The following is a 22,764-nucleotide window of genomic DNA, read 5'->3' on the forward strand; positions in this document are numbered from 1 at the left end:
TCATGTGGGAGATTTGGTGAAAAACATCTTGTCCTAAGGGAATAATTTTAAACACTATATGTAGGTTTGCTGCCTCATAAGGGATCATTACTCAAATCTATTCCCTCTTATGGTAGCTTGGCCTCTGCTTAACGGGCACAGAGTGAACAGAAGCCCATTAACGCGTCCTTTAAGAGTGGTTATCAGATGGTAGAGGGGAAACAGATCTCTGATCAGGGAATATAGTGTTTTTGGCTAAATTCTCAGATTCAGCCTTAACAAGATCAGTAGCAATCCAGGGCCTTCACGCTCGGCTGGCCATCGAGGGCGGCGGCGGGGCCGTGCTGTGCCGGGCGGCCGGACCCTGGGCAGCGCAGGCGGCGCAGGCTGTGTCAGAGCGGTGAAGAAGTGTAAGGGATGAGCCCTGGGGCAAGGAGCCATTCCAGGGATCTTCACCTCCTGTTTGTCACTTCAATGTCGCAGGAATGCTGAAATGTGGAGTGGAACCCACTCCCAACCAGACCCCTACCAGACTGTGGCTATGCTGTCGCTCCTGCGTGTCACTGCCTCCCGTCCTTTTGTCGGTAGTGATTTTGGCAAAAATGAGAGGGATGGCATGAGCAGCACCTGAAGAGCAGCATCATCTCCCGGTGCCTCGTAGCATCCGTGGTTGCCTTGGCTACACCAGCTCTCCCTCAATTAACCTCCTCTCTGGCAAGAAGATGCATGCAATGCGTGTTAGTCTTACAGGTGAACTCGGTTTTAATGGGATTAGTTTACTAAAAATCGGGACACCTCTGGGTTTGCACAGTGCTTGGTGGGGTTGTCACAGTTAAAAGAACATATTTATTTTTTAATAATGCATAAGAAGATGCTACATGAGGAAAAAGGCTTTACGGAGTAGCTTAACTGCTCAGGGGCTCAGGAAAAAGAGGGAGTGAGAAGGAAGCTGGAGGGACTGCAAGTGTGTATACACAGTGTCTGCAGGAGTGAGGAGAGTGTCAGGGTCTAACGTCACTAAAGAAATGTGATTTTCCCGAGCTAATGTGGAAAAGCAGTCTGTTGCATGTGTATTGAATTTTTTGGTGAAGCAGAATTCCTGGTCCTCTTCCTGTGTCCCAGCTGCAGGCTCCAATGCTGCTGGCCAGGCTCCTGGCTTAGTCACCATGTTGCCATTAATGCTGTGTAAACAAACAAACAGCAACCTTTTCTTTTCAGAGGCTGCGTGCCTTTGCAAAGTAGAGCAGAACGAAAGAGCAGCTTCCTAAATGTGCAAGGTCAGAGCAGAGGGTCGGGCCTGGGGGGAGGCTGGGGAGCCTGGCTGGGCACTGCCTGCTTGCTGTTTGTCTGGGGCTGAACGCCTGGAATGTGTTTGGCTGGGTAAAGCTTGGTCAGAAGCTCTTACCTAAAAGCAAACTGGCTCTGGGAACTACCACAACGTCACCAACCGCAGTGGGGTAGGACAGCATCACGGTTGAGTTGGTTCAAAACTCCTTTTGCTCTCTGGTCACTTTGCCGCTTTGACTTTCATGCCTTCCACATGAATGTAGTGTGAGCTTACATCCAGTGTTTTATCTCTTACCTCTGCTTCAGCATTTGCTGTTTCCAAGGGTCACACACTGTCCTGCGAGCCAGTGGTTGTGCTTTTGTCTGTCCTGGGTTCTGTTGTGTCATGTCCTTTGATTTGGAGAGGAAGTCTCCACCCAGACCATCTCAAGATCTTAGGTGTGGAGGATGACCCTTATTAGAAGGGTACTGCTTTTATTAATAACACAAATTTCTTGCAGTAGTTGCTGATAGAGGCAGTTGTGCAGTTTAAAGATAATTTGTTTGAACATACCTTGCTTTCAGTAAGGTGCTTCACGACTGATGGCGATTTGTCTGGAACTTGACAGCTGCGAGGCAATGACGTGGTGACACCGTCTTGCATTACCTGACTAATTTTAACCTGTCCATTTCCTCTAAGATCACCCCTCCGGACCATGTGTGCTGTGGCCTGAGGGTGCTGGGGCACTGTGGCTCTGAGAGAGGTAGAAAGGATGGCTGGTGGAACAGGTCAGCTGGGAGAGTGTTACTGTTCCGGACAAGCATCAGGCAGTATCCTGTCCTTTAGAACATAATTCTTATCAAGTGGATCAGGATAACTATAATTTTTTGCTACAAAGATTTTTTTTCCAGGAAAGCATCATACCTTTGTCAAGACAGAAATATTGGAAAAAAGTAAATTGCACTGAAGATTTCCCTCCAGATTGACTTTGAGAATTCTTGTGCCAGTGCAAGCCTTGCTGTAAGCTCTCATCCTCTCTTTGTTTTGGATTTAAATGTGTCATTTTCTGTGCTCTTTAACGATAGGCAGGAGGGCTGGAGCTCCCACAGTGGTGTCCCGTGGTGAGTGAAGCTTGTGTAGACAGTGGCAGTCAGTACTGACTTTGCAAACTGAGGCTCAGTTCCTGCTCACCTCTTTTGCTTGGGTTTTCCTCTCAGGCTTGTTCATCCTTGTGGGATAGATTTTGCTTTGATTCCTTTATCAGTAGTTTGCTTTGGAATTTTATCCACAGCAAATGGCTTAGAAATAATTTGCTGATTTACAAGCAAATAAGCCTAATATTTTATTCTTTAGTTGCTTGTGACACATGAACTTCTTCAAGTAGTCATTGCTGAGGACTGGCTCTGTTCGGGGTGTCGGGCTGCCTGCACAGCCGGTGCAGTGGAGCTCCAGCTCTGATCCTGGCCTGGGAATATGCCACCTCTGCCTTGGCTTTCGGTGTCCTTGGCTGTGGGGGTCTCCTGCAGCCCTTGTAGAAACACTGCTGGGACCCCCGGGCCCCTCGTGGCTGCAGTTCAGCCATGGGACTCTTTCCTCTTTCTCTGCAGCAGAGGAAGAGAGTTGCTGTCACAAGGACTAATCTTGAGGCGCTGGCTCTTCCTGTGCTGAGCCCAGCATGTCCTGTGCAGTCAGGGAGACCTAACAATAAAAATATCGGGTACTGAGTGCCTTGTGAACAAATACAAGTAAGAAAAACATTTCTCTTTCACAGTTTTCTGCACAATCCCATCTGAGCTTTGAATATTTTCTAAATAAAAAGTTTTTCATGTATATTTGCATTCAGGACAGTAAGTAAAATTGAACACCAAATCAAATAGTGGTTATTTAAGGAGTCTGTTTTCTTGCCCTGTGGTTTTCCTGAAGCAATGGGGCTCAGGGGTGACAGGAAAGGAGAGTAGAAGCTCCACGTGTTGGGACGGTGGTTGTGGAACTCAGCATTTGGGTATTATGTGGCAGCCTCTACTCCGTGCTTCTGCCCAGCCCCTCGGTGGTGCTTATTTATCTGACTAAAACACCCAACACCAGCTGCAGGGAACTGGAATCCATTTGGAGCGTAGAGAGCGCCTTTGCCGTGCTGCTGCCGGACTCTTCGATGGAGCAGCATGTGAGGGTGTCGGCGAAAGGTGATGGTGGCGCAGGCAGTGACAGACATCTGTGTGTGGATGTAGACAATCTCTGTGTGGGGTTTGCACATGGCTGCACCAACGCAGGGCTGAGCAGGCAGCAGTGCTGCTCTGGAGCCCCGTTCCTTCTCCCAGCGCTCATGGCATCGTGTCCCCAGATTCTCAGTAGTTTCTCTGTGTGGTGTAACTCTACTGTTTTAGATACAAGCATCTCTGACATCTTGTTATAATCAAGCATTAAAAGTATTTTCCATTTAAACCAGGGACTTCCAGGCTAGTTTAGGATTATTAACATCATTGTGATTGTGTAAGAATCTGGTCAGTTCTGGTTTTGTATCTGGTATAGCAGCAGGTTCAGTGGAAGCAATGCGAGCTGCTCCATGAAGTGTGGTACCTCCACACTGCTTGGCTTTGTGGAACAGGAGAAAGGTGATGGAAGGTAAAGTCCTGAGAGGTTAAACATGCACAGCCAGCTTTTGACGTCTTTGGCATGTTCCACCCATTTTAGCTACTCTTCACATTAACTGTAAAATCCATGGGGAAAAGGCCAAGGGATATTGTTTAGGATGTTTCAGTTAAAGTCTTCCATTTGTGGTTAACAGAAACTAATGATGGCTAAAGATTATACAAAGCCCTAAAATGAAATAAATTTTAAGAAAAATATTATTGTGGTGCTCCATTAAGAGGGGAACAGGGAGACCATTGCTAGGAGTGACCATGAGGGCACAGAGGGCTCAGGGCTGGCTTCCTGCTTGGAGATGTTTCAGCATCCGTTTTCAATAGCAGAGGGTGCACAGGGAAGGAAAGCTCCCGATAGTGCTGCAGTCTAGGACACACTCATCGGTCCTGGATCCTTCCCCAGCATTCAGACGTGTCACTGGTTTGTTTCAATTTGTTCTTCTGCCCTGGTAAAAAATCAGCCATGGATGTTCTCTGCAGGGTGGGGAGGGGGAGCCACACCAGTGGTGGTGACACATTGTCCCCGAGCCGGGGGATGTGACGCTGCAGGCGCAGGAACCGGGGCGTGGGCTGGTGGGGAGAGGGTGAGGCAACCCCGCTGCTGCCGCCCGTGAGTTGGTGGGGTTGCATGTCATGGGTCTCCTAACCTCTCTCTGTGAACCCTTTCCAGCCCACGACCTTCCCCCGAGCAAGACCTCGGCAGCGGCGGCGCAGACGGGCAGCCACCTGCAGTGCCTCTCGGTCCACTGCACGGACGACGTGGGCGAGGCGAAGGGCCGGACTGCGGTGCCAACGTGGAGGTCCCTGCACTCGGACATCTCCAACAGATTCGGGACTTTTGTGGCTGCCCTGACTTGAACAAAAGAAATTATTTTTTTTCTTTTTTTAATTTCAAAGGGCCGCTACTGCTAGGTGGACTATTTTTCTAGGTTGGTACCTGCTTAGTGGCATATGGACTGGAAAGGGTTAATTTAAAGTAAACCTCAACTTTTTTTTAATCTTCTGCCACAGTATGTTACCAGTGTTAACCCTTCTGCAGTTAGCACACTTTTGCTTAAGATTTTCCTGCTAGACCACTTTTTCCCATTATTCTGTAACCTTGGCATACATTTATAGATGAGGCCTTTTCCTTTTTCATCTCAACGTATGTCCAAGTCACGTATGTCATAATAAGACAAAGATTCTCCTCCTCCTTCTCCTTTTTTTCCTCATTTGCTTTGTTTCTCTTTTTTTTTTTTTTTTTTTTTTTTTTTTTTGTTTTGTTTTGTTTTGCTTTGTTCAGTGCTTATTACAATGGTGATCCTGAGGAGCAGCAGTTCAGGAATAAACACCAGTGAAAGTGAAATGGTCAGCATTAAATTATATGTCGTACTGACACCCAGCCTTTGCCAGTCACATACAAAACAAGCAGTTGATGCTCTGTCGAATGTTCAGGCATGGACCTGCCCTTTCCTGAAAGAATGAGGTTCTCCTGTTAATGAGGTTCAGCCTCATTTGCCCTGTGCCTCCTGGTGAGGCCAGGACGCTCCTTCTTCTCTGTACCTGGGCCCAGCCCCAGGATGGAGCTCTGTCATGAACGGGCTGGTTCAGGCACAGCGGGGAATGTACCAAGGGGTTTTTCTACGTAAGTCTAACAGGAAGTTTTCTTAATGGTCAAGAGTCATTATCTCCTCCTCTGAAGGCCCAGGCTCCCTCTTGCTTTCCGGGGCCTGGCGGTGCTCCTGCAGTTCCCGGTTTACTGATGCTGAAAAAGAAAATCCCCTGCACCCTGCCCATTTTTTGCCCATTTTTAGCTGCAGAAAGATGCTGTTGATTGGCAGCAGGTCCAGTGTCCCCTGTGTTTGTCTGGGGGTGCCCCAGCCCCTGCCACCTCAGGTCCCGATGCAGTGGCAGCAGCTGGGGATGGCCCAGGTTGGGGGATGCAGGGGGCTGTCTGCTAGGGGCAGCGTTTCCTAATCTGCCAGTGCAGAGAGATCCCTGTCAGACCCCCCAAAACTCATTCAAGGTCCTGCTTCTGCCACACACTGAAGAACAGCATTGCTGGATGCACACAATAAAAGGAAAGCCATGCTTTCCTGCTCGGGCTAGATAATGCTCATTCGAGACGAAAGTTGGAAGCAAACCAGATAAACCCACGACTGACATGATGGCCTGACTCTCCAGCAGTTTTACGTAATACTGTCCATTATTTGTGTGTCCCTGCGCCCAGGAGTGGCCCCGTCTCGCCCCGTGCCGGCAGCTCGCCTCCCGCAGATCCTGGAGCTCAGGAACAGCACTGGAGGATTAGGTTTTGGCTGCCAAATAAAGGTTGGCCTCTCTAGGGTTATTTATTCACGATTTCACAAATGTGTCCCTGCTGAAGGGATGGAGTTGAAGACTGCTTTTTGTTTTATCTTTGATGATTGTGCTGGGTTTTTAATTATTTTGACGTAATATTCTCAGTAGACACCAACGGAGAGGAAATTCTGCCTAAAAAGCCAAGGGTGGTCTGGAATCCTCACTCTCGGTCGTACGTGGCTTCAGAGAGACTCGCAGTGTTTGGAAATGTGATTTGAATGTGCTCTTATTAACCATGCATGGATTGATTTATGGGTCTGGTCAATGAATTGACTTTGGATAAATTTGGATAGTTTTGAATCTTGATTTTCAATATTATTTTACTTTTTATTGAAACTGGAGCTGCCACGAGGATGAGGATTTTTGCCCATCCTGAAGCAATTGGCTGTGGAGCTGCCTCACGCCCGCTTGGTTTGGAACAAAAAGCTGGGATGGTTTGTACCTCTGTTGGGGTGCGTGACTGGGAGCGCAGAGCTCCTCCTGCACCTGCAATAAAATATCACCATCCCCAGAAAGTATCTCCTGGTAGAATAATCACTGTCAGCCTCCCTCTGGAAGGTGCCTCTTTGCCTGTGATTCCTCAAGTCCTGGCTCACCCAAGTAGTTGATTTTAAATCCTGTCAGCAGAGCATGGGGGGGATGCTGAGCTAGGGGGTCTATGCCTACCAGGGCACTTGTGCTGCTGCGAGGGGCTCGGTCCACAGAGAGGGGTTCTGGCGTGGCCCCGGTCCGGTACTGTCTTCCGTCACAGCTGAAAATTTTGTCCGAGTTCATGGCCTCATGGCATTCCTGCATGGAGTGCAGCCCCTTGCCTTGCTGCTTTGTTTTTAGTTTTTCCTGCTGCACTGAAGAGAACAGGTTTTTCAGGCTTCCTGAGGTCAGGGATGTACACCCTGTGCCACGGGAAGGAACCTGTCAGGGAACGCAGAGTTCAGATGCTTTTAAAGAGAAATCGCCGTTTGAGTGGAACTGTTGCTGCCTTGGTCTGACCAACAGTTCTACTCGTTCATCATTGGCAGCTCGTGCTTCTCTTCTGCAGTTGTTCTCATCCACTTGGAACTTGCTTTCTTGCTTGCTCATGGAAATGCAGAGTGCAAGCAATTCCTTAAAAATCAGTGGAATTCTGTGAAATGAGGCCAGGCTGTTCTGAGGCCAGGGGCTGTGTCTCCAGGTGCCGAGCCACGGGAGCTGTGGCACTTGGCTGCTGCTGGCTCTGCTCCGGGCGGTGGGTGCAGTGTGGGGAACAGGAGTGTCAGAGAGTGAGCAGTTAAACCAGCAGCTGGCTGTGTGCTGGGAGTTCTGAATCATATGGTCACATGCAATCCTCTTGCTAACCTCCTGTCCCTTTGATCTTGACTGAACGAGCTCTGCCTGGGGCAGCCCCTGGTGATGCCAGGACCAACCAAACCTGTGCTTTTAGGGTTTTGTTGCTTTTTGCCAAAGATCAGAACAGAAACGGTACATCCTGACCAAGACAGGCATCACATCCTGCTCATCACCTGGGAATGTGGTACTGACAGTGTATGCAGAGGGCTCGAGCTTTGTCACAGAGCTGGTGGTACCTGCAGTAATTTCATTGTACCCATTAATTTTACCCATTAATGATGTCATTTTCTGAATAATAATATTCCAACTGAAGCATGTTTGAGAGCTGTAGGTAAAAGCCAGTTGTGGAAGAGGTAAGTTGCACTCTTGTGGAGAGGGAAACTGAGGCACAGACAACATCGACCTGAGCGTATCAGGCATATTGGTGGCAGGGCTGAGCTGCACCGAGGTCTGACCTCTGCTCACTGCAGAGCCCCATGCCCGAGGCTCACTTCCTTCGGGGTCTCAGCTGGGTCAATGGGGAGAATTTTATGAGCTACATGTTTCCCAAATGCCAGGGCAAAGCCAGGATGGTGAAACCTCCCACCCATGTGTCCTGTGCGGCTTCCAGATGGGGGATGTTGTACAAGAAGCCAAAGACTGGTGATACATGATGCACAATCCACTTTGGATTGTGAACAGCAGCTAAAACATGGCTTTACCTTTGTCGTGGGGATTGTCCCTGGCCAGCCCGGCACTGGAGGCTCCCACACAGCCTTGGAGCTGCAGCAGGGGAACCGGGATGTCCCCCACCTCCCGGCCCTGTGCCCTGGCTCCCTGTGTGTTTGTTGAAAGAAACCCTCTGCTTAGTCTGCAAGTTACAGTGTCATAGCAAACTGAGCAAAGTTTGTCTTGCATGTCAATTGGGAGGAGTGATAAAACATCTCATTGCCAGGTCACTTTCTCCTGGAGTTACCCATTCTCTGTTATTTGAGCATCAGTGAGGGGGTTTAGGCTCATTGTTATTTAGTTAAGATTTTCACTGTCACCTGGATCACTTGGGGACCTGTGCAGATCCCATGGCCTCCATGGTAACTGTGGTGCTGGCTGGCCTTCAGAACCTGGGGTCAAGACTGGACTTCTAGGCACCACCAGCAAGGCAAAAAATTCCAGTTTCAATAGGCAGAAGGGGTGAGGCGAGTGCAGGGCAGCAGGATGGGCACTGGGAGGGTGGGAGGCAATAGAAACCAAATGGTACATTTGGCTTATTTTTGTTGAGCTGCAGTGTAAGGTTTTCTCAGCTGCTGGATTCACAGCTGTTCAAGGGATGGTGTGTAAGAGCATAACCCATTTTTATAGAATTGTTTCTCCTTTATTGCTTAAGGCTAATGGAGGAAATAGTCTAATTTTGTCTTAGAAATTCTCTATTAAAATTGTTGGTTTGAGTCCATCCGCTCATAGGTTCTGACTGATGAAACTGCAGGCTCTGATTTCTGGCAGTTGTAACTTTATCACTATTCACTACCCAAGAATATTACAGCTTTAAAACAGCCTTAAGCAAAAGGATGTTATTTCTTTGTACTGAATTTAGTTCATGGAAAAGAAAAAAAAAACGAAAACACTGGTAATCTGTACTGCATAGCAAACTCTTCTGAAAAATGTTATTGCACATGTAAAATATGAAAACTTGACTCTGCTGTGTGTTAGGCAATCCTGTAATCTTTTTTTTTTTTTTTTTTGATTCTTGTTAAATTCATTTCCTAAATGCTTGGTTGGAAGACTGTGACAATAGCTCATGAAATTGAGTGTTATTTTTCTTTCTTTTTTTTAAATATGTAAAGTGCAGTCTTCTGTATTCCTGCATATTGTACATATCTGTATATGTTTTACTGAGCAACTAAATAACAATAAATATGATGTTAATGGTGGCTACTGTATATTTCATACCAGCGTTGTTGATTTTTGTAGTAAGTCCTGTTTCCCCTGGGATGTGAAGAAGTGAATAGACACTGTTCATGTTCAGGTAAGCCCTGGGCCTTGAGATAGTGGGGAGAAATTTGCCCATGATCTGGGGAAACCCTCGCCCACATGTGGCTCCGCCTGGGGCTCCTGGAGGTCTGGGGTGCGCTTTGCTCCTGGTGCTCCAGGGCTTTGCCAGTTCCTCCCTGCCAGCAACAGCAACCCTCTACCCCTGCAGGATTGGTGGTTTTTAATTTTGATTTTCTTTTTGATCCTGAGTGTTCCCGGCAGCTGTGCAGTACCTGCTTCGCAGTGAAGCCCATGGAAGATGAGACCTTCCCCTCTCTGCCCAGGCTGTCTCCTGTGGGACTGTGGACCTGCTGGGCAGCATGAGCTCCCGGTGTTCCTCATTCCCACTGTCAGCCCTGACCTCTCCCCAGCCTGTCCCCAGAGGCACTGAAGGATACTGGCTCGGTCTGTACACTGAGATTGTTGGGACCCTCTCGGCTGCTGGTTGTTTGAGACGTCCATGCAGCTCTGCCCAGACGCTGCCATGGGATTTTTGGGGCCATCCTGCTCTCCTCTGTATGCTCTCTCTCTGTGGCAGCATCTTTCTTTCTCTTCTTGCAACCGGTGGCTCTGGAGCTTGTTCAGAGGAGTTGGACCACGCCTGGAGCTGCTGGGCAGTGGGAGCAGCCCCCGAGGCAGCTCCCCGAGCCCCTGGCCCTGCTGCTGCCCCTGCAGTGCTGCTCCTGCTTCATCTTAGTCGTTCAGTAAAACTGGCCACGAGCTGTGTTAATGGTTGGATTCATGCGGCTCCTCTGGTGCACGAGGCCATTTCTCAGCACCCAGATCTCCCACTGTGCAAAGGCTCCTTTGCTACTGCCAGCAGCTGGAGCTGCCTCTCCTGCTCCAGCAACGCTCTGCCCCCAGTTTCTGCTTCCAAAAAGGCAGCAGGAGCTCGCTGTTCACTGCACATTACATTAACAACTGATGAAAATCAACTGACTAGCCTGTGATTTCTGCTCTTGGCACTGGCTTTACTTGTCCCTGGTAATGTCACCTCTGGTGATGCTGGCACACTACCTGCCTATCCTGAACACTTGCCTTTGTCCTGGGGCTCTGTGCTCAGGGACTCACCTGGTCTGTGACTGTATTAAGCATGGGTTATAGTTTATTAACTAAAGAAAAGCAAGTGGTTGATCATGGAGCTTTTACAGTTCTTGCTCTCCTAATTGTTGTTCCCTGTGCCCTGTGACTGTGCTGAGAGCTGAAATCTGTTTGTAGCCATGTCTCTTTCCCCAAGCCATTTAACTGATTTAATTACATCCTTTGAGTTGTTTTCTGCACCAGGCTTTGGCATTCCTGTCACAGAGGAGACGCTATTAATGTGTACTGTATGTTCAGCAGTCAGGGATCCATCGGCAGTGCAGCTGGATCCCGTGTGCCGAGATCTGCTCGGCCCCTCCACGGCCGCCGCAAAGCAGTGCAGCAGTCGGGCAGTGCTGCCCTGGCAACGCCAGCCAAGATTCCTGCCAGAACTCTGTGTTGTGGTGCTGTTTGTGGTCTCCTGTGTGTGACTCCAGAGTTGTTTAAACCCCCTTTTCCCAGGCTGCTTGGTTGAGCTTCTTGCAGACCACTGCTGGTGCGGTGAGAGTATGGCAGAAGACGTCGCTTTCCCTAAAAACCAAGGTAAATAAACACAGGAATGAAAGTTTAGGTCAATTGGTTGACCTAAACCTCAACCTTTTGGTTGAGAACATTGTTAGAAACTGGAATTATGATGGGGTTTAATACTAATTATTTCCAAAAGTCCCTAGGCCACGGGTCTGAAAGCCACACGTCTCTCCTACCCAGGGACCAGTTTGTAGCCTTCCCAACAGTTTTAGCATCATGGCCAATAACATCACATATATTTTGCTTGTAAAATATCTGAAAACTCTTTGCTCAGGTGAGCTCCATGAGGCTCTGCCTGCAAGGCAGAGGTGCAGATGGAGGTGATGTCTGTTCTGAGCTGTTCTGAGATGTTGCCAGAGCTCATTAATGACAGTGCCAGAAGTGGAGGTGACGAGACCTGAAGAAAATCATTTAGGTCATCCTTGGTTCATTAGTGCAGGATTGTGCCCTGTTCTCTATTGCCCAGAGCTCTACCAACACAACCAAAATGGATGCAATAGGGAGGGGCCTTAACCTTTTAGTGAAAAAGAATAAAAACAACCAACCAAACATCCCTTTATCCCAGCTGCGGAGTGGGAATAATGTCTGAGGTGATGGGAGGGGATTTCAGGCTGCCTATTTCCAGCACTGGCAGGCAGCAGTGGGATTGTGCACCTGCCAAGCCCAGTCAGGTGGTGCAAGGGACCCCCTGGAAGGATCCAGGCGGCCCCTGGTCCCAGGACAGCACATGGCCCATGGGTGGGATGTGGGAGGTAGGATCCCTGGCTTCTTTGCATTCTCACTTGGCCTTGGACACGTGACACCATTAGCCATGCCTGAGCCTCATTATTTCCTTTTAGATCTTGCCTGGGTCACACCTGTAAAACAAGGAACGGAGGAGGAGCCTCGGTAAATGGTTGCTGTGTCCTCTTAGGGACTCCTGTTAGCAATCCACAGACAAAAGAGCTGTTGAAGTGTCACTATAAATGTGATGTTGAAACATCATTTCAGTCTCAATGTTGAAGGAGGCTGAGAAGTTTGGCGCTATGAGTGCTCCTGTCCTGCTGAAACATCCTCCTGCTTCAGGGTTAACTGATGGAGAATATTCAGCACTGAGCTTCAGGAGGTGGGAACTTTTCTGAATTTCCTTTTATCCTCTGCAAAATGCCCATCTCTCCCTTCCCCCTTTCTTCCCCCCACCCCCTTTTCTCTTTATAAAGCTGGAATTCTTCCAGACTCTGCTCTGGGCTTGCAAGAAAACTTTACTGTGTAAATTTGCTCTTTGTGTTGAGAGTCCTTTGTTTAAACAGCATTGTGAGCTTGCTGGGGAGGGATGGAAAGAGGGGGAGCTGGGAGGAAGAATTTGAAAAGCCCTGACCCCTGATGAATAAAATCCAGCACATTAACACATTCTTCAATAAATTCATGATTGCAGATAAGGTGGGAGTCCCCAGGGCCGGGCTTTTCATTAACCCCCTGCTGACTAACCCAAACAGACGGGAGTGTTTTGTCAGCGCTAGGACAAGCAGAGCCCTTTTGTGGCGGAGGGGCCGGGTGCGCATGGGGAGCGCTCCTCCAGGAAGCCAGGTTACAAAATGGGACTCTATTTCAGAACAAACTCCTTTTGGTTAGTTTGATGAGATTACAGAAGGGAAAAGGCTTTAACAAGGGGCTTATTGAAGCTAAGTAACTGTTCTGAATACAGTGAGGACCAGGGCAGAAAACATATGATTCCCAAGTAAACAGGCGCCTCAACGGTATGGCTGAAACAACAAAGCTGGACATGCTCCGTGTGGTTCTTCTGTGGCATGTGGGAATGCTTGGAACACACGAACATGTGTGGGAATAACCTGTGCTTGGCACAGCCTGGCACGACCAGCCAGGGCTGCCCCGCACCGTGCGCTGGGGCGCTGGGCTGGAGAGCGACGTGGGAGGGACACCTGCACCACGTCCACAGTGCAAGGAGCACCTTGTCCAATGTTTTAGCCTCAGAAACCTTATTTGTTCCTCGTGGTGAAAAGCCTACTAGGGAAATATTTTGCTTCTGTGGAAACCTATCTCCAAAATGCTTCCCTCCCATACTAGGGAGGTCTCCTGGGTTGTTTGTTAGAATACCTACATTTTTAAATGATCTGAATTCTGTGGCTTGTTCTCCCAAGTCTTGGTCAGCCAAGCTACTCAGGATATCACTCAGTCCAAAGAAATGTGTTTTGGGATGAAACCTAGAAAAATCTTGAGTTTGTCTCAGGCTCCTGCTGCCTGCCATTGATGCTGCTGTGCCTTTCCCATGCTGCCCACCTCCCCAGGAGGTAGCAGCTGATGGTGGACTCCAAGCCTTTTGCAGAGTAGCTCATGCCCAGATCAAGTGAATCCTGTCCTTTGGGAATAAACCCCGGTACTGTGCACAGGACCCTGCACAGCTGCACCTAGAACTGGCAGTGCCTTGGCTCACCCCTCCTGTGGACGTGCACGTCCCGCCGGAGAGCGCTGCTGCACGAGGGCAGCAGCACTGGGGCTGAGGGCACTTTGGCCCTGCCAACTCCCGCCTGGGACTCTGCAGGCCCAGCCTTCTTTCACTGCTGTGTTTTTGGTGTGCAGTTTCATTTACTTGCGAGACATGATTTTAAATTATTTCCCATTGTTGCTAACAGAAGCTTTTTTAAAACTTCTATGGAAAATAATTCCTCTCTTTTAGGGGAACTGAAGTGTTCCAGCCCTGACTGCTCCTGGCCCCATCAGCATTGCATCTCCTCTCCTGCAATCCCTTATAAACAAACACTGTCTGTCGTGGCCTTCTCTCCCAGCAGCACTGTGAGCAAACGTGGCAGGGGCTGCTTTGCAGTCTGTTTTAAACTATTTACACTTCCAAGGTTAATAAAGATAGAGAGAAAAATATTGTATTAAAATGGACCCTCAAGGTTCCTTATTCTTGATGCAGTGAGATTAAGCATTGCCAGTTTCCCTAATTAATGGCCCACACCCTCAGCTCTGAGAGCTCCCTGTGCCTGGCATGATGCTGCGGGTGGGTTTTGGTCTGGAATAACCCCAGTGGCTTGTGCCATGTGCGAACAACCTCTGAAATGTGTTTACTTTGTAAGCTTGATACTCCTTATCAAGACTCTTGCTTAGGAGCCCAGGTGAAGGCAGCCTCTTGTTTGAAAGATTAATTCTGCGTTGATGCAATTTCATATTTTACCGTTGCTCCATCTCATTGATAAGAAGCACCTGGAAGAGGAAAAACCTGGTTGTTTGGGTACACAGAACAATAGGTTCAGGCTCTGGCCGTGGGTCCCTGGGGCCTGTCTGCCTTGTGCCAGGTTGGGGGGCATTTCCCTCTGAAAATCTTCCCCAAAGCCCTCTCCCGGCACTGCTGGCTGAGCGAAGGCAGCAGTTTAATGGTTTGAACACATGGCTCTGCTGGGCTGACATGTTTGACTGGAAGGAGCAGTCGCTGCTCCTTCCCATGGAAAATCCATCTGTTCCCCTGCATTCCCTGGTGTGTGGGGTCTTGGTGCCGGGGCAGGGGGGACAGTGGAGTGGGTATTATTTTCTGTGCACCCTGCTTGGCTGAGTGACGCTCTGCACACTGGAAGTGGTGAGGAGGGGTCGCTCAGGCATGTTCCCCCCGCTTCCTTTCCCTTCATTTACTGTTTTGAGACTTTGCTTTGTAAGAAAAGCCTGGTTTTTATGTCGGGCTGTTATTTATTCCCCTGGCCACGCTCATGCTCGCAGAGGGCTGCAGAGCCCCTTGGAAGAGCCCCGCAGGCAGACTGTGCTGGAGACCCGGGGCCCAGGTGCCGGGGCTGGGCTTGGCAGCAGGGGGCTGCAGAAAGGGTCTGTTCAGGTTGGAGGTCTGAGGATTAATCTGAATACAAGGTTTTGTGTTTCTTTTCCCCTGGAATAATTTAAGTTCAGCTCTTTTCAGGCACTGGAAACCCTCCAGCAAGACTTGGAGGGATGGCTGCGGGGCAGGGGGAGAACACTCACTGTGCCCCAGCCAGGCCCAGGACCCCCAGCCCCACTGAGCTGCAGGAGTGGGGTCGTGCAGGTGGTGGCCATGCTTGGCTGAGGTCTGTTCATCCTGGCAGGATTTCTGTTTCTGGTTGGCTTCCCTCGAGGACTGTCATCCACTGTGGCTGCAGCGGACCTGCCATTGGCGTGGCTGGCACATCATGGGGCTGCTCAGTGGTAACACAGGGGATGGCACAGGTAGCTGCTGGCCTGACATCGAAGGCATTTTATCTTAATTTGAGCTGTTAAGAAGTATCCCTTTCCTTGTGATTTATGGAGCAAGATCAGGCTGTGAGGCCCAGGTGGGTCCTGCACAGCCCGTGGGGCGCGACCCGGGCTGGAGCCCAGTGGGGCTGGTACGGCCGGTGACGGGGCTGGCCTGGCCTCCCAGCACTTTGAAGGCTGTTTGTGTTTGATGGGCTGATGCGTGTCAAATGCAATCCAGCTTCCCACTGTCTGCTCTGGCAGCCCCCTGAGGTTGGCCTTTGACAGATAAAGCACCCCCTCCCCAAATTTCTGATTTCACACTGATGCACAAACATTCTTTGGCAATTTGAGCCCATTGTATTAAAGTAGTTAAATTCCTTAAGCATGTGCCCCTGAGACAACAGCGATGATATTCATTACAGAAATACCGGGCTGGTGGCAGTGCTGGCTCTCTGGCCACATCAGGAGACCTGTAGCAGTTATGGCTCCACTGGACCCTGAGCCAGCGGGTCCACGGCGCTACGGAGGCTGCGGCACACACCGACACACACCTATTGGCTATTGGACCTGGTCTGGAAGCCTCCTTTTTTGTCCAGGAACAGCCTGGGAATCAGGAAAAAAGGTCCCAGAAAGGGAAGCAGCTTTGGCAAATGCAAGAATTGAATTGTTCTTTGCTAAGGGAGAGCTGGAGGGGGCACCATTGCTGGGATGTGTTACAGTCCTGACTCTGCTCTGCAAGCCCTTGCCTCAGAAACTGCCCTGTGTGACGGAGTTGCTTGTGAGTTAAGATCTAGTTTCAGATGTCTCAAGTTATTATTGATGCTTGAAAAGGTTACATCTGCAACTCATTTTCTATGTCACTGACGTTCTTTTCTGACAAATAATTTCAGAAATATGCAGCAAAATGTTTTGGCCCACAACCACTGCAGCTCACCAAGTGTGCAGACCACATCTTTACACATTTTGTAAGAAAAAACTTAACTCCTCATGTGCTCTCATGGCTCTGCCTGCACAGCCAGGCACGAGTGGGATAGGAAAGGCTTGCTGCTGACCAGACCTTGCTGCTGACGCAGTGCCCAGGGGGTTGATGAGAGGCACGGTGGGCACAGGGTACGGGCAGAGGAGAGCTGCCCCACTCCTGCTCACTGTTGGGGTGTCATGAGTTGGGGCTGTGGAGGGCTGGCTGCATCCCTCTCTCCAGTGCTCAAAGCATGATGGGAACAGAAGGGAAGGAAACTGATAGGTGACCTGTTGTAGTGACAGCCACGTCTTTGGTTCTAGAGAAACATAGATTGGGAAGGGAATACTCTCAGTGCTATTCCTTTATATGTTTGTTGGCACCCAGGGTTTAGTGTGTGGGTGTTACGTGGTGTCAAGACCTGGAAGAGCTTTGAACATCATGAAAGCAACAAACTTGAAAGGGAGAATTCAATCATTTTGCTGGGCTAGTCAGATGCCGTGTTTGCCACTGCTCCCCACCATGGTGCCAGTGGCTGAGGCCAGGCTCGCTGTTCCTGGGCTCACAGGAGTGCTCGGGACTGCTCCATGCAGAGGGACAGGCTTCCCTGCTGCTGTCACAGCACGGTGATGATTTCAGGGAGACATGATCCAGATTGTTTGAATGAGAAAGCAGTGTCCTTGACTTTGTGGTTAATGCCCAGGTGTAAAAAGGGGAAACGTGAGAGAGTTGCTTCCTAGGAATCATCATCAAAGCCAAGTGTCATTCATGTAATTTGCTTTGGAAGGCGGAACTTGTCTCTTTATTTACCAGGCGCTGCCGATGTCCAAGATAGCATTTGTATCAGATGAAAGCTTTTACAGTGCTGCTCAGACAGAGCTATGACCTCCTTCTGGTCTCATTAAATGTTAGGCATTTGACACACTCTCTCTGTTATCTGAATTTCTAGCCTGGCTGAGAAAGGTGCTGGCTGCAGCGAGCTGGGTGAGGTTAGATGTCATCTGAGTGTCTCTGCTTGATGTGCCTTTGCAGGCAGAGCTCAGCAGGAACTGTGCTATTGGGATGAAAGCCGGAGCTTAACCTATGGGCGGTTTGAAATAACTTCATTGTGGAGTGGTATCCAGAGTGAAGATGGGACTCCACAGGAACGCTTCCCTTTCCCCAGCTTGCCTTTGTTGTTGCTGCTTTGGTGAATATTAAGAGGGGTTGCTGACCCTTGCAAGCCCTCGACCTCTGTGTCTAAAGGCTGGTGGAGAAGAGCCTTCTTCTCAAACTCGCCGAGCCCGTCTTTCCCCAGCACTCTCCTTTCTTTGCCAGTGTGACACTATGGAAATGTGAGCTATGGAAATGCACCTTCTGAGCTGCCACCCTGAGAGCAGACTCGGTGCGCTTCCACCGTGTGTGGCTGACTGCTCTGCTTTGCATCCTTCGGGCAGGGTCATGCCTTCCCTGGGATGGGAATCTGCAGGTGGTCTGGCTCACATGCTGCAAGACAGACCTGGTAGATCAGGGTGATAAGAAGGACCAAAAAGTGCAGAGGAAACTTATCTGGGAGAATGTCAGAGGCACATGGCAAAGGCTGCACCTGGACCTAAGGAAATGGCATAAAAATGGCTGTGATGGCTCTTGCAGGTGGCTGGTCTGTGCACAGCATTGCTGCTTTCCATTTGGAAAGCAGGACAACACAGGTATGGAGACTGTCTCTGAGCTGCACAGTGTCTTCAGGAACAGGGAGATCAGAGCTGGATGTTTCCCAGAGCAGGGTATGGGTGTCTTCTATCAGAGCTAGACTGTCCTGCAAATGTCATGGGAAAGGCAAAGAGCAGTGAAGCAAATCTTCTTCCCCTTCACCCCGCTGTTCGTGCCACTGAGGAAGCAGTGAGGTGCAAGTGTGACGTACCTTGTCATCAGTGGCCGTCGAAATCTAAGACATTTACTGAGAGCCTTTGCAGCTGACTGGGAACTGGAAGCTCTGGCTTCAAACCCCGTGCTTTAGCAGCTAATTATTTCTTTTAGTGTTTTATGAGAAGGTGCCTAGTGAAGCAAGACAATAACTTTAAAAACTGGATTCCTTTGGTTAACACAGCTGACCTGAGCCCTCCAAGTCCTTTTCATGGCTCTGAGAAAGCATAAGGTAAAGGTAGATTGTGGCATAACAATAGCAGTAACATAATGACAGCAGGCTGTCTCTTTCATCTGTATTTTGAATGCTTTTCTTAATGACAGTAAATATTTGTCCTTCGGCTAACATGGGTTTATTTTCTTAAAAATTTCTAGTGTACTGTAAATGAGTTCTTTTATTTGTATTATACCCTTTTATTTTTTCTATCTTACTTTTGTTCTTGCTCTGCAGTACTGAGAGTCTGACATCGTATCATCTTCTTTTTATGTGGAATCACGTCTGCAAGTGGAAATGTAGCTCCTGTTCTCACAGCTCAAGCTGTGAGAGCTCTTTGCAGAAGAAGTCATGTCATGAACAGTCTTTCGTGAGGTCCCTGCCCAGTCAAGTCTTGAGATTCTTTGAACTTCTCTCCCTTTGGGGATCTGTACTTTGCTGCCTAAGAACTGTCAGAGGATGTTACTGTTTTCCTCTGGTTGGTGAGGATGTTCCCTAAGATGTGTTCCTGTTAATCCAGCCGCATTAGGCCGCATTAGCAAGCACAGTGCAAGGCTCACACTGCCGAAGTGAATCTGGTGCCGGAGCCCCTGTGATGAACAGTAATGAGATGCCGAGTGGATTTGCAATGAAAACCCAACTGGCTGCATGTGCAGGGCAGCAGGGCAGCGGCCCGTGTTGTCTCTCGTTTTGCAAACACCTTAGCAGCTATGAGGATTTTCTTAACGTTTCAAGATATTTGAGGAAGTTTTGTTTCTAAAATCTGGTAAAACATCTCACAGGCTCCCTCCTCTACAGTATCTGTCAGCCTTTTGGGATCAGTCAATATTAATTTGAGACCCTTGGGAATTTGTTTGGATATTATGGTGCTGAACACAGATTGTATGTCCAGACAGACAGATTCACTGTGTACATTCTCCTTCGTGGAATCACGGGTGTTTCTGCCTGCCCTGTCTGTCTGCTTAGAGTAGCATTCAGTGGATCCATGTGAGACAGATGCGCTAATGAAGGGGTAGGATTTTTCAAGGAGGAGGTGGTGGGGCTGAATTCCTCTTCCAGGCTGTGGAAAGAAGGGATGAAAATTATATTCTGTCTGGAACATTCTCGTTCCGGTTGCTAGAAGCTTCCTGCTGATCTCTAGCCTGGGTTTATTCCTGGCCTGCTCCTCCCTCTGTGTTCCCATGACAGTTTCCCATCCCTTCAGTTTCCATAAGGCTTCTCTTTCCCAGAGGTTTTCTTTCTCTGTACTGTCAGTGAAGCATCCAAACACACTTATTTCTGAGCCTGGGCAAAACCAGCATCTCTCATGGGGTTGTCTCTGCAGCTCTTTGTCAGTCCTGATTGCCTTGCCCCTGTTCTGGTTGGGCTCATCTTCCCCAAGCCCGTGTGAGTGGCCTCTGGAGGTTTGCAGTTTTGGTTACTTGCAGCTGTAAGGAGATGAGGAAACAGTAAAAAAAAATAACAGTGCAAACAGTGGAGTCAAATTTCTGTGCAGTCTAATAAAGGGAGAAGGGATCCTCCATAGGTGTTCTTCAGGGTGACATGCTCTCCCCTGGCATGTGAGCACACAGAACTTCCTCGCAGGAAGGTGTCCCCCCTACAGTCTGCACTCAAGTGTTTTAGAGGAGGGGAATTAATTAAAGTGACTTGATAGATTTCCTGCTTGGGCGTAATATGAACTGTATCCTCAGAGTAAGAGGATTTGTGATCTGCTGGTGGGCAGAATCACCATTCATTTCCCCTTGTTGTTGAAGGTCTAATCGAGCTTTCTGGCTGTAACGAGATCGGCGCGAGGCTTTGATGGAGCGCATCACAAAGAACATCTCTTCCTGCCAGAGCAAATGACATGAAAATGAGTGTCAGGTTTTAGGGCTGACCTTAGCTCCTGGCAGGCACAGGTGAGAGCCGGATCTGCAGCCCTGGTGATGCATGGAGCTGCAACTGGCACAGAGTGGAGCAAGGGCAGTGCCAACCTCGGCCACGTGGCCCATTGCCTGCCCCAGGGGTGCTGCCACATCCACAAGGGTCACGGAGAGATTGCAGTGGGGATTTGCCCAGTTGAGGAATGAGGAAACTTCCCAGTTTCAAATGAAACTTTTCTGAACAACTAACTGTATAAGTAGCCTGGTATTCCCAGGCTACTTGCCTGCACCGTGTACTTAAAAGCATGTTTTCTGTGGTATTTTTCTCAATGAGATAATGGAAAATGCTGCTGCTATCTCAGGTTAGCTTTGTGCTTGTAGGAAGATCATTCACTCCAAGCTATAACCACAGCTAAAAAAATATATTGCTCCTTAGACCACTGCTTCATTGCCCAAATAAAAAATGGCAACATGCAGACCTTCTTCCAGGCAGACTTAATGTCAGAAGAGTGCAGTGCTGAGGTGAGTCGGGCCTGCGGTGTGGCTGGGAGATTGTGGCTGGTGCCTTGATGGAGCAGGTGTATTCACTGTGTTTTTTCTAATTTGTCCTTTTATTTGAAGTTATTTCCTTGGCTGGCCCCAACTTGATTTCCTGGCCTCTTCCTTGTCTCTGTACTGTGGTTCCCAGGGCCAGTGCCTGCAGACAGACCCTCTGGTTCTTTGTGTGCAGGGACCCAGCCAACCCTCCCCTCTGCTGGGGGAAAGCTCCTACTTGGATATTGGGTTTTTAATTCTGGTCATTTCTTCGTAATTTGCAGAGTAGGGGCAAGATCAATAGAGTCGCTTTGTAAATTGGTGATAGGAAACATAATTAACAGTGTTAAGGATTTAGCTAACAGTGTTGGTTAGGAATCTTAAATGACCTAATTTGTGACTTGGCTTTTGGCTGGGGATTTGGCTGACATGATCAGGTGGAGTCAGCAAGCAAGACACCTGTCACTTGTTCATGGGTGGGAATATGAATTAATCCGAAAAAAGCAAACACCTGTGAAGTGTGTGTGAGCTGCTGCTGTTACAGGGGCTGTGAAACACGAGTCACCTTCAAAGCCTTCAGGTTAAAAACCTGCGTGGCAGAAAGTAGAATGTGTGGGTATTTATATTGTGCAAGTTGTGGACAATTTACTGATGTGATGATGATCCTTGGCAACTAAGTCACATTTCCAGGCCTGAGATCTGCCAGGAAGGTGAGTGAGGAATGTCCCAGTTGGCACTGAGGTGAAGTGGAGGACTGTGATGATGTGCTGGGGGGGCAGTTGCTTTCCCTCTTGAGGTGGTGCTGGGCTGCAGTGGAGAGCAGAGCCACTGGCTGAGGGGATCTGGGGATGGCAGTGTGTGCACAGCTCTCCTGCACTGCCCCAGCCTGAGGCTTGCTTCAGGCAGCTGTGGGTGAGCTCTGAGCTGCTGGAAGGGCCTTCAGGAGACAGCCTGCATGGAGCACTGTGCAGCCCACAGCTGAGGAGAGCCAGCAGCCCAGCATTGTGGGACCTGGACAGTGTCTGTGGTCAGGTGTCCCCATTGTATGACAAGTCACTTAATCTGCATTTTCACACGTGTGAAAGCAGAGCAAGGGAGGACCCTGTGGGTGTTTCTCCTGCTGCATTTCCAGGATGAAAGTGTTTGAGCTCCCCATCCCTGCCATGGAGCTGGTGCTCTGGGGGGTCTCCTTGGCCCCCACAGCCTGCCAGGGGCTGCCTGGCCACTGTGCTCAGAACAGGGCTGGTGTTGAGGGCAGCTGGTGTGTGTCCATTCCTGTGACAGCCCGGTCAGCCCTTCCCTGGGGTGTACTGTGCATCTGTAGCGAGGAGGGAAGGGCAGAGCTGGTTGGCTTTGTGGGAGGCCTTTCCTTGTGGGGGGCTGATGGCTGGGAGAGAAGGTGCTGCTTTGTACCTGCCCGAGCCCCACTCGACTGGCGGTGGGTCGGCACCGGGGCTGGCCATGCTGGACCTCCCCATCCGTCCTGCTGCTCTGTCAGAGGCTCTGTGCCCGGCCCCGTGGCTGTCTCCTGTCGTGCCCACAGTTTTATTAGTGCTGCAGCTGGACTGTGGCCCTTCTGCGGAGGGTGGGCAGCTCCGTGGTGGGGCTGTGCCCATCTCAAGCATTCTTTGGAGGCACGGTGGGGGATGACACTGGTTGCTTCCACACTGCTGCCTGCTGGGCCTGGATGTGACATTTGGCTGGTGCTGCCAGGCCACCGGGACTGTGGAGCTCTTTCTCTGCAGCTTGTTCTCCTGGGGCACAAATTGCATCTCTTAAAGCACTTAATAAACTAACAATGGCTTGAAAGGAGGCAGTGAACAGAGCGAAGTCCCAGGGAGGCAGTGAAGAGCTGGAAGACGAGAACCTGTGAGAAGTGTGGGCACAGAGCTGCTGGCAGAAGGGTGCTGGCTTCTCTGGTGAGAGCTCCG

At 49.5% G+C, this 22,764-nt stretch overlaps 1 protein-coding gene across 1 annotated transcript in view; it reads left to right on the forward strand.

Annotated features, from left to right (window-relative positions):
* Positions 1-9,467, forward strand: part of MN1 (MN1 proto-oncogene, transcriptional regulator) — a 35,309-nt gene extending 25,842 nt beyond the window's left edge. Inside the window, exon 2 of the mRNA XM_027714314.2 lies at positions 4,559-9,467. Coding sequence (XP_027570115.1) covers positions 4,559-4,746 — 188 coding nt within the window. The 3' untranslated portion in view covers positions 4,747-9,467. The remainder of the gene's footprint in view (positions 1-4,558) is intronic.
* Positions 9,468-22,764: the final 13,297 nt, after the last annotated feature.

Source organism: Pipra filicauda, unplaced genomic scaffold (genome assembly GCF_003945595.2).
Source record: "Pipra filicauda isolate LSUMZ 115617 unplaced genomic scaffold, ASM394559v2 scaffold33_size4404698_pilon, whole genome shotgun sequence".
In the NCBI taxonomy this organism is placed as follows: Eukaryota; Metazoa; Chordata; class Aves; order Passeriformes; family Pipridae; genus Pipra; species Pipra filicauda.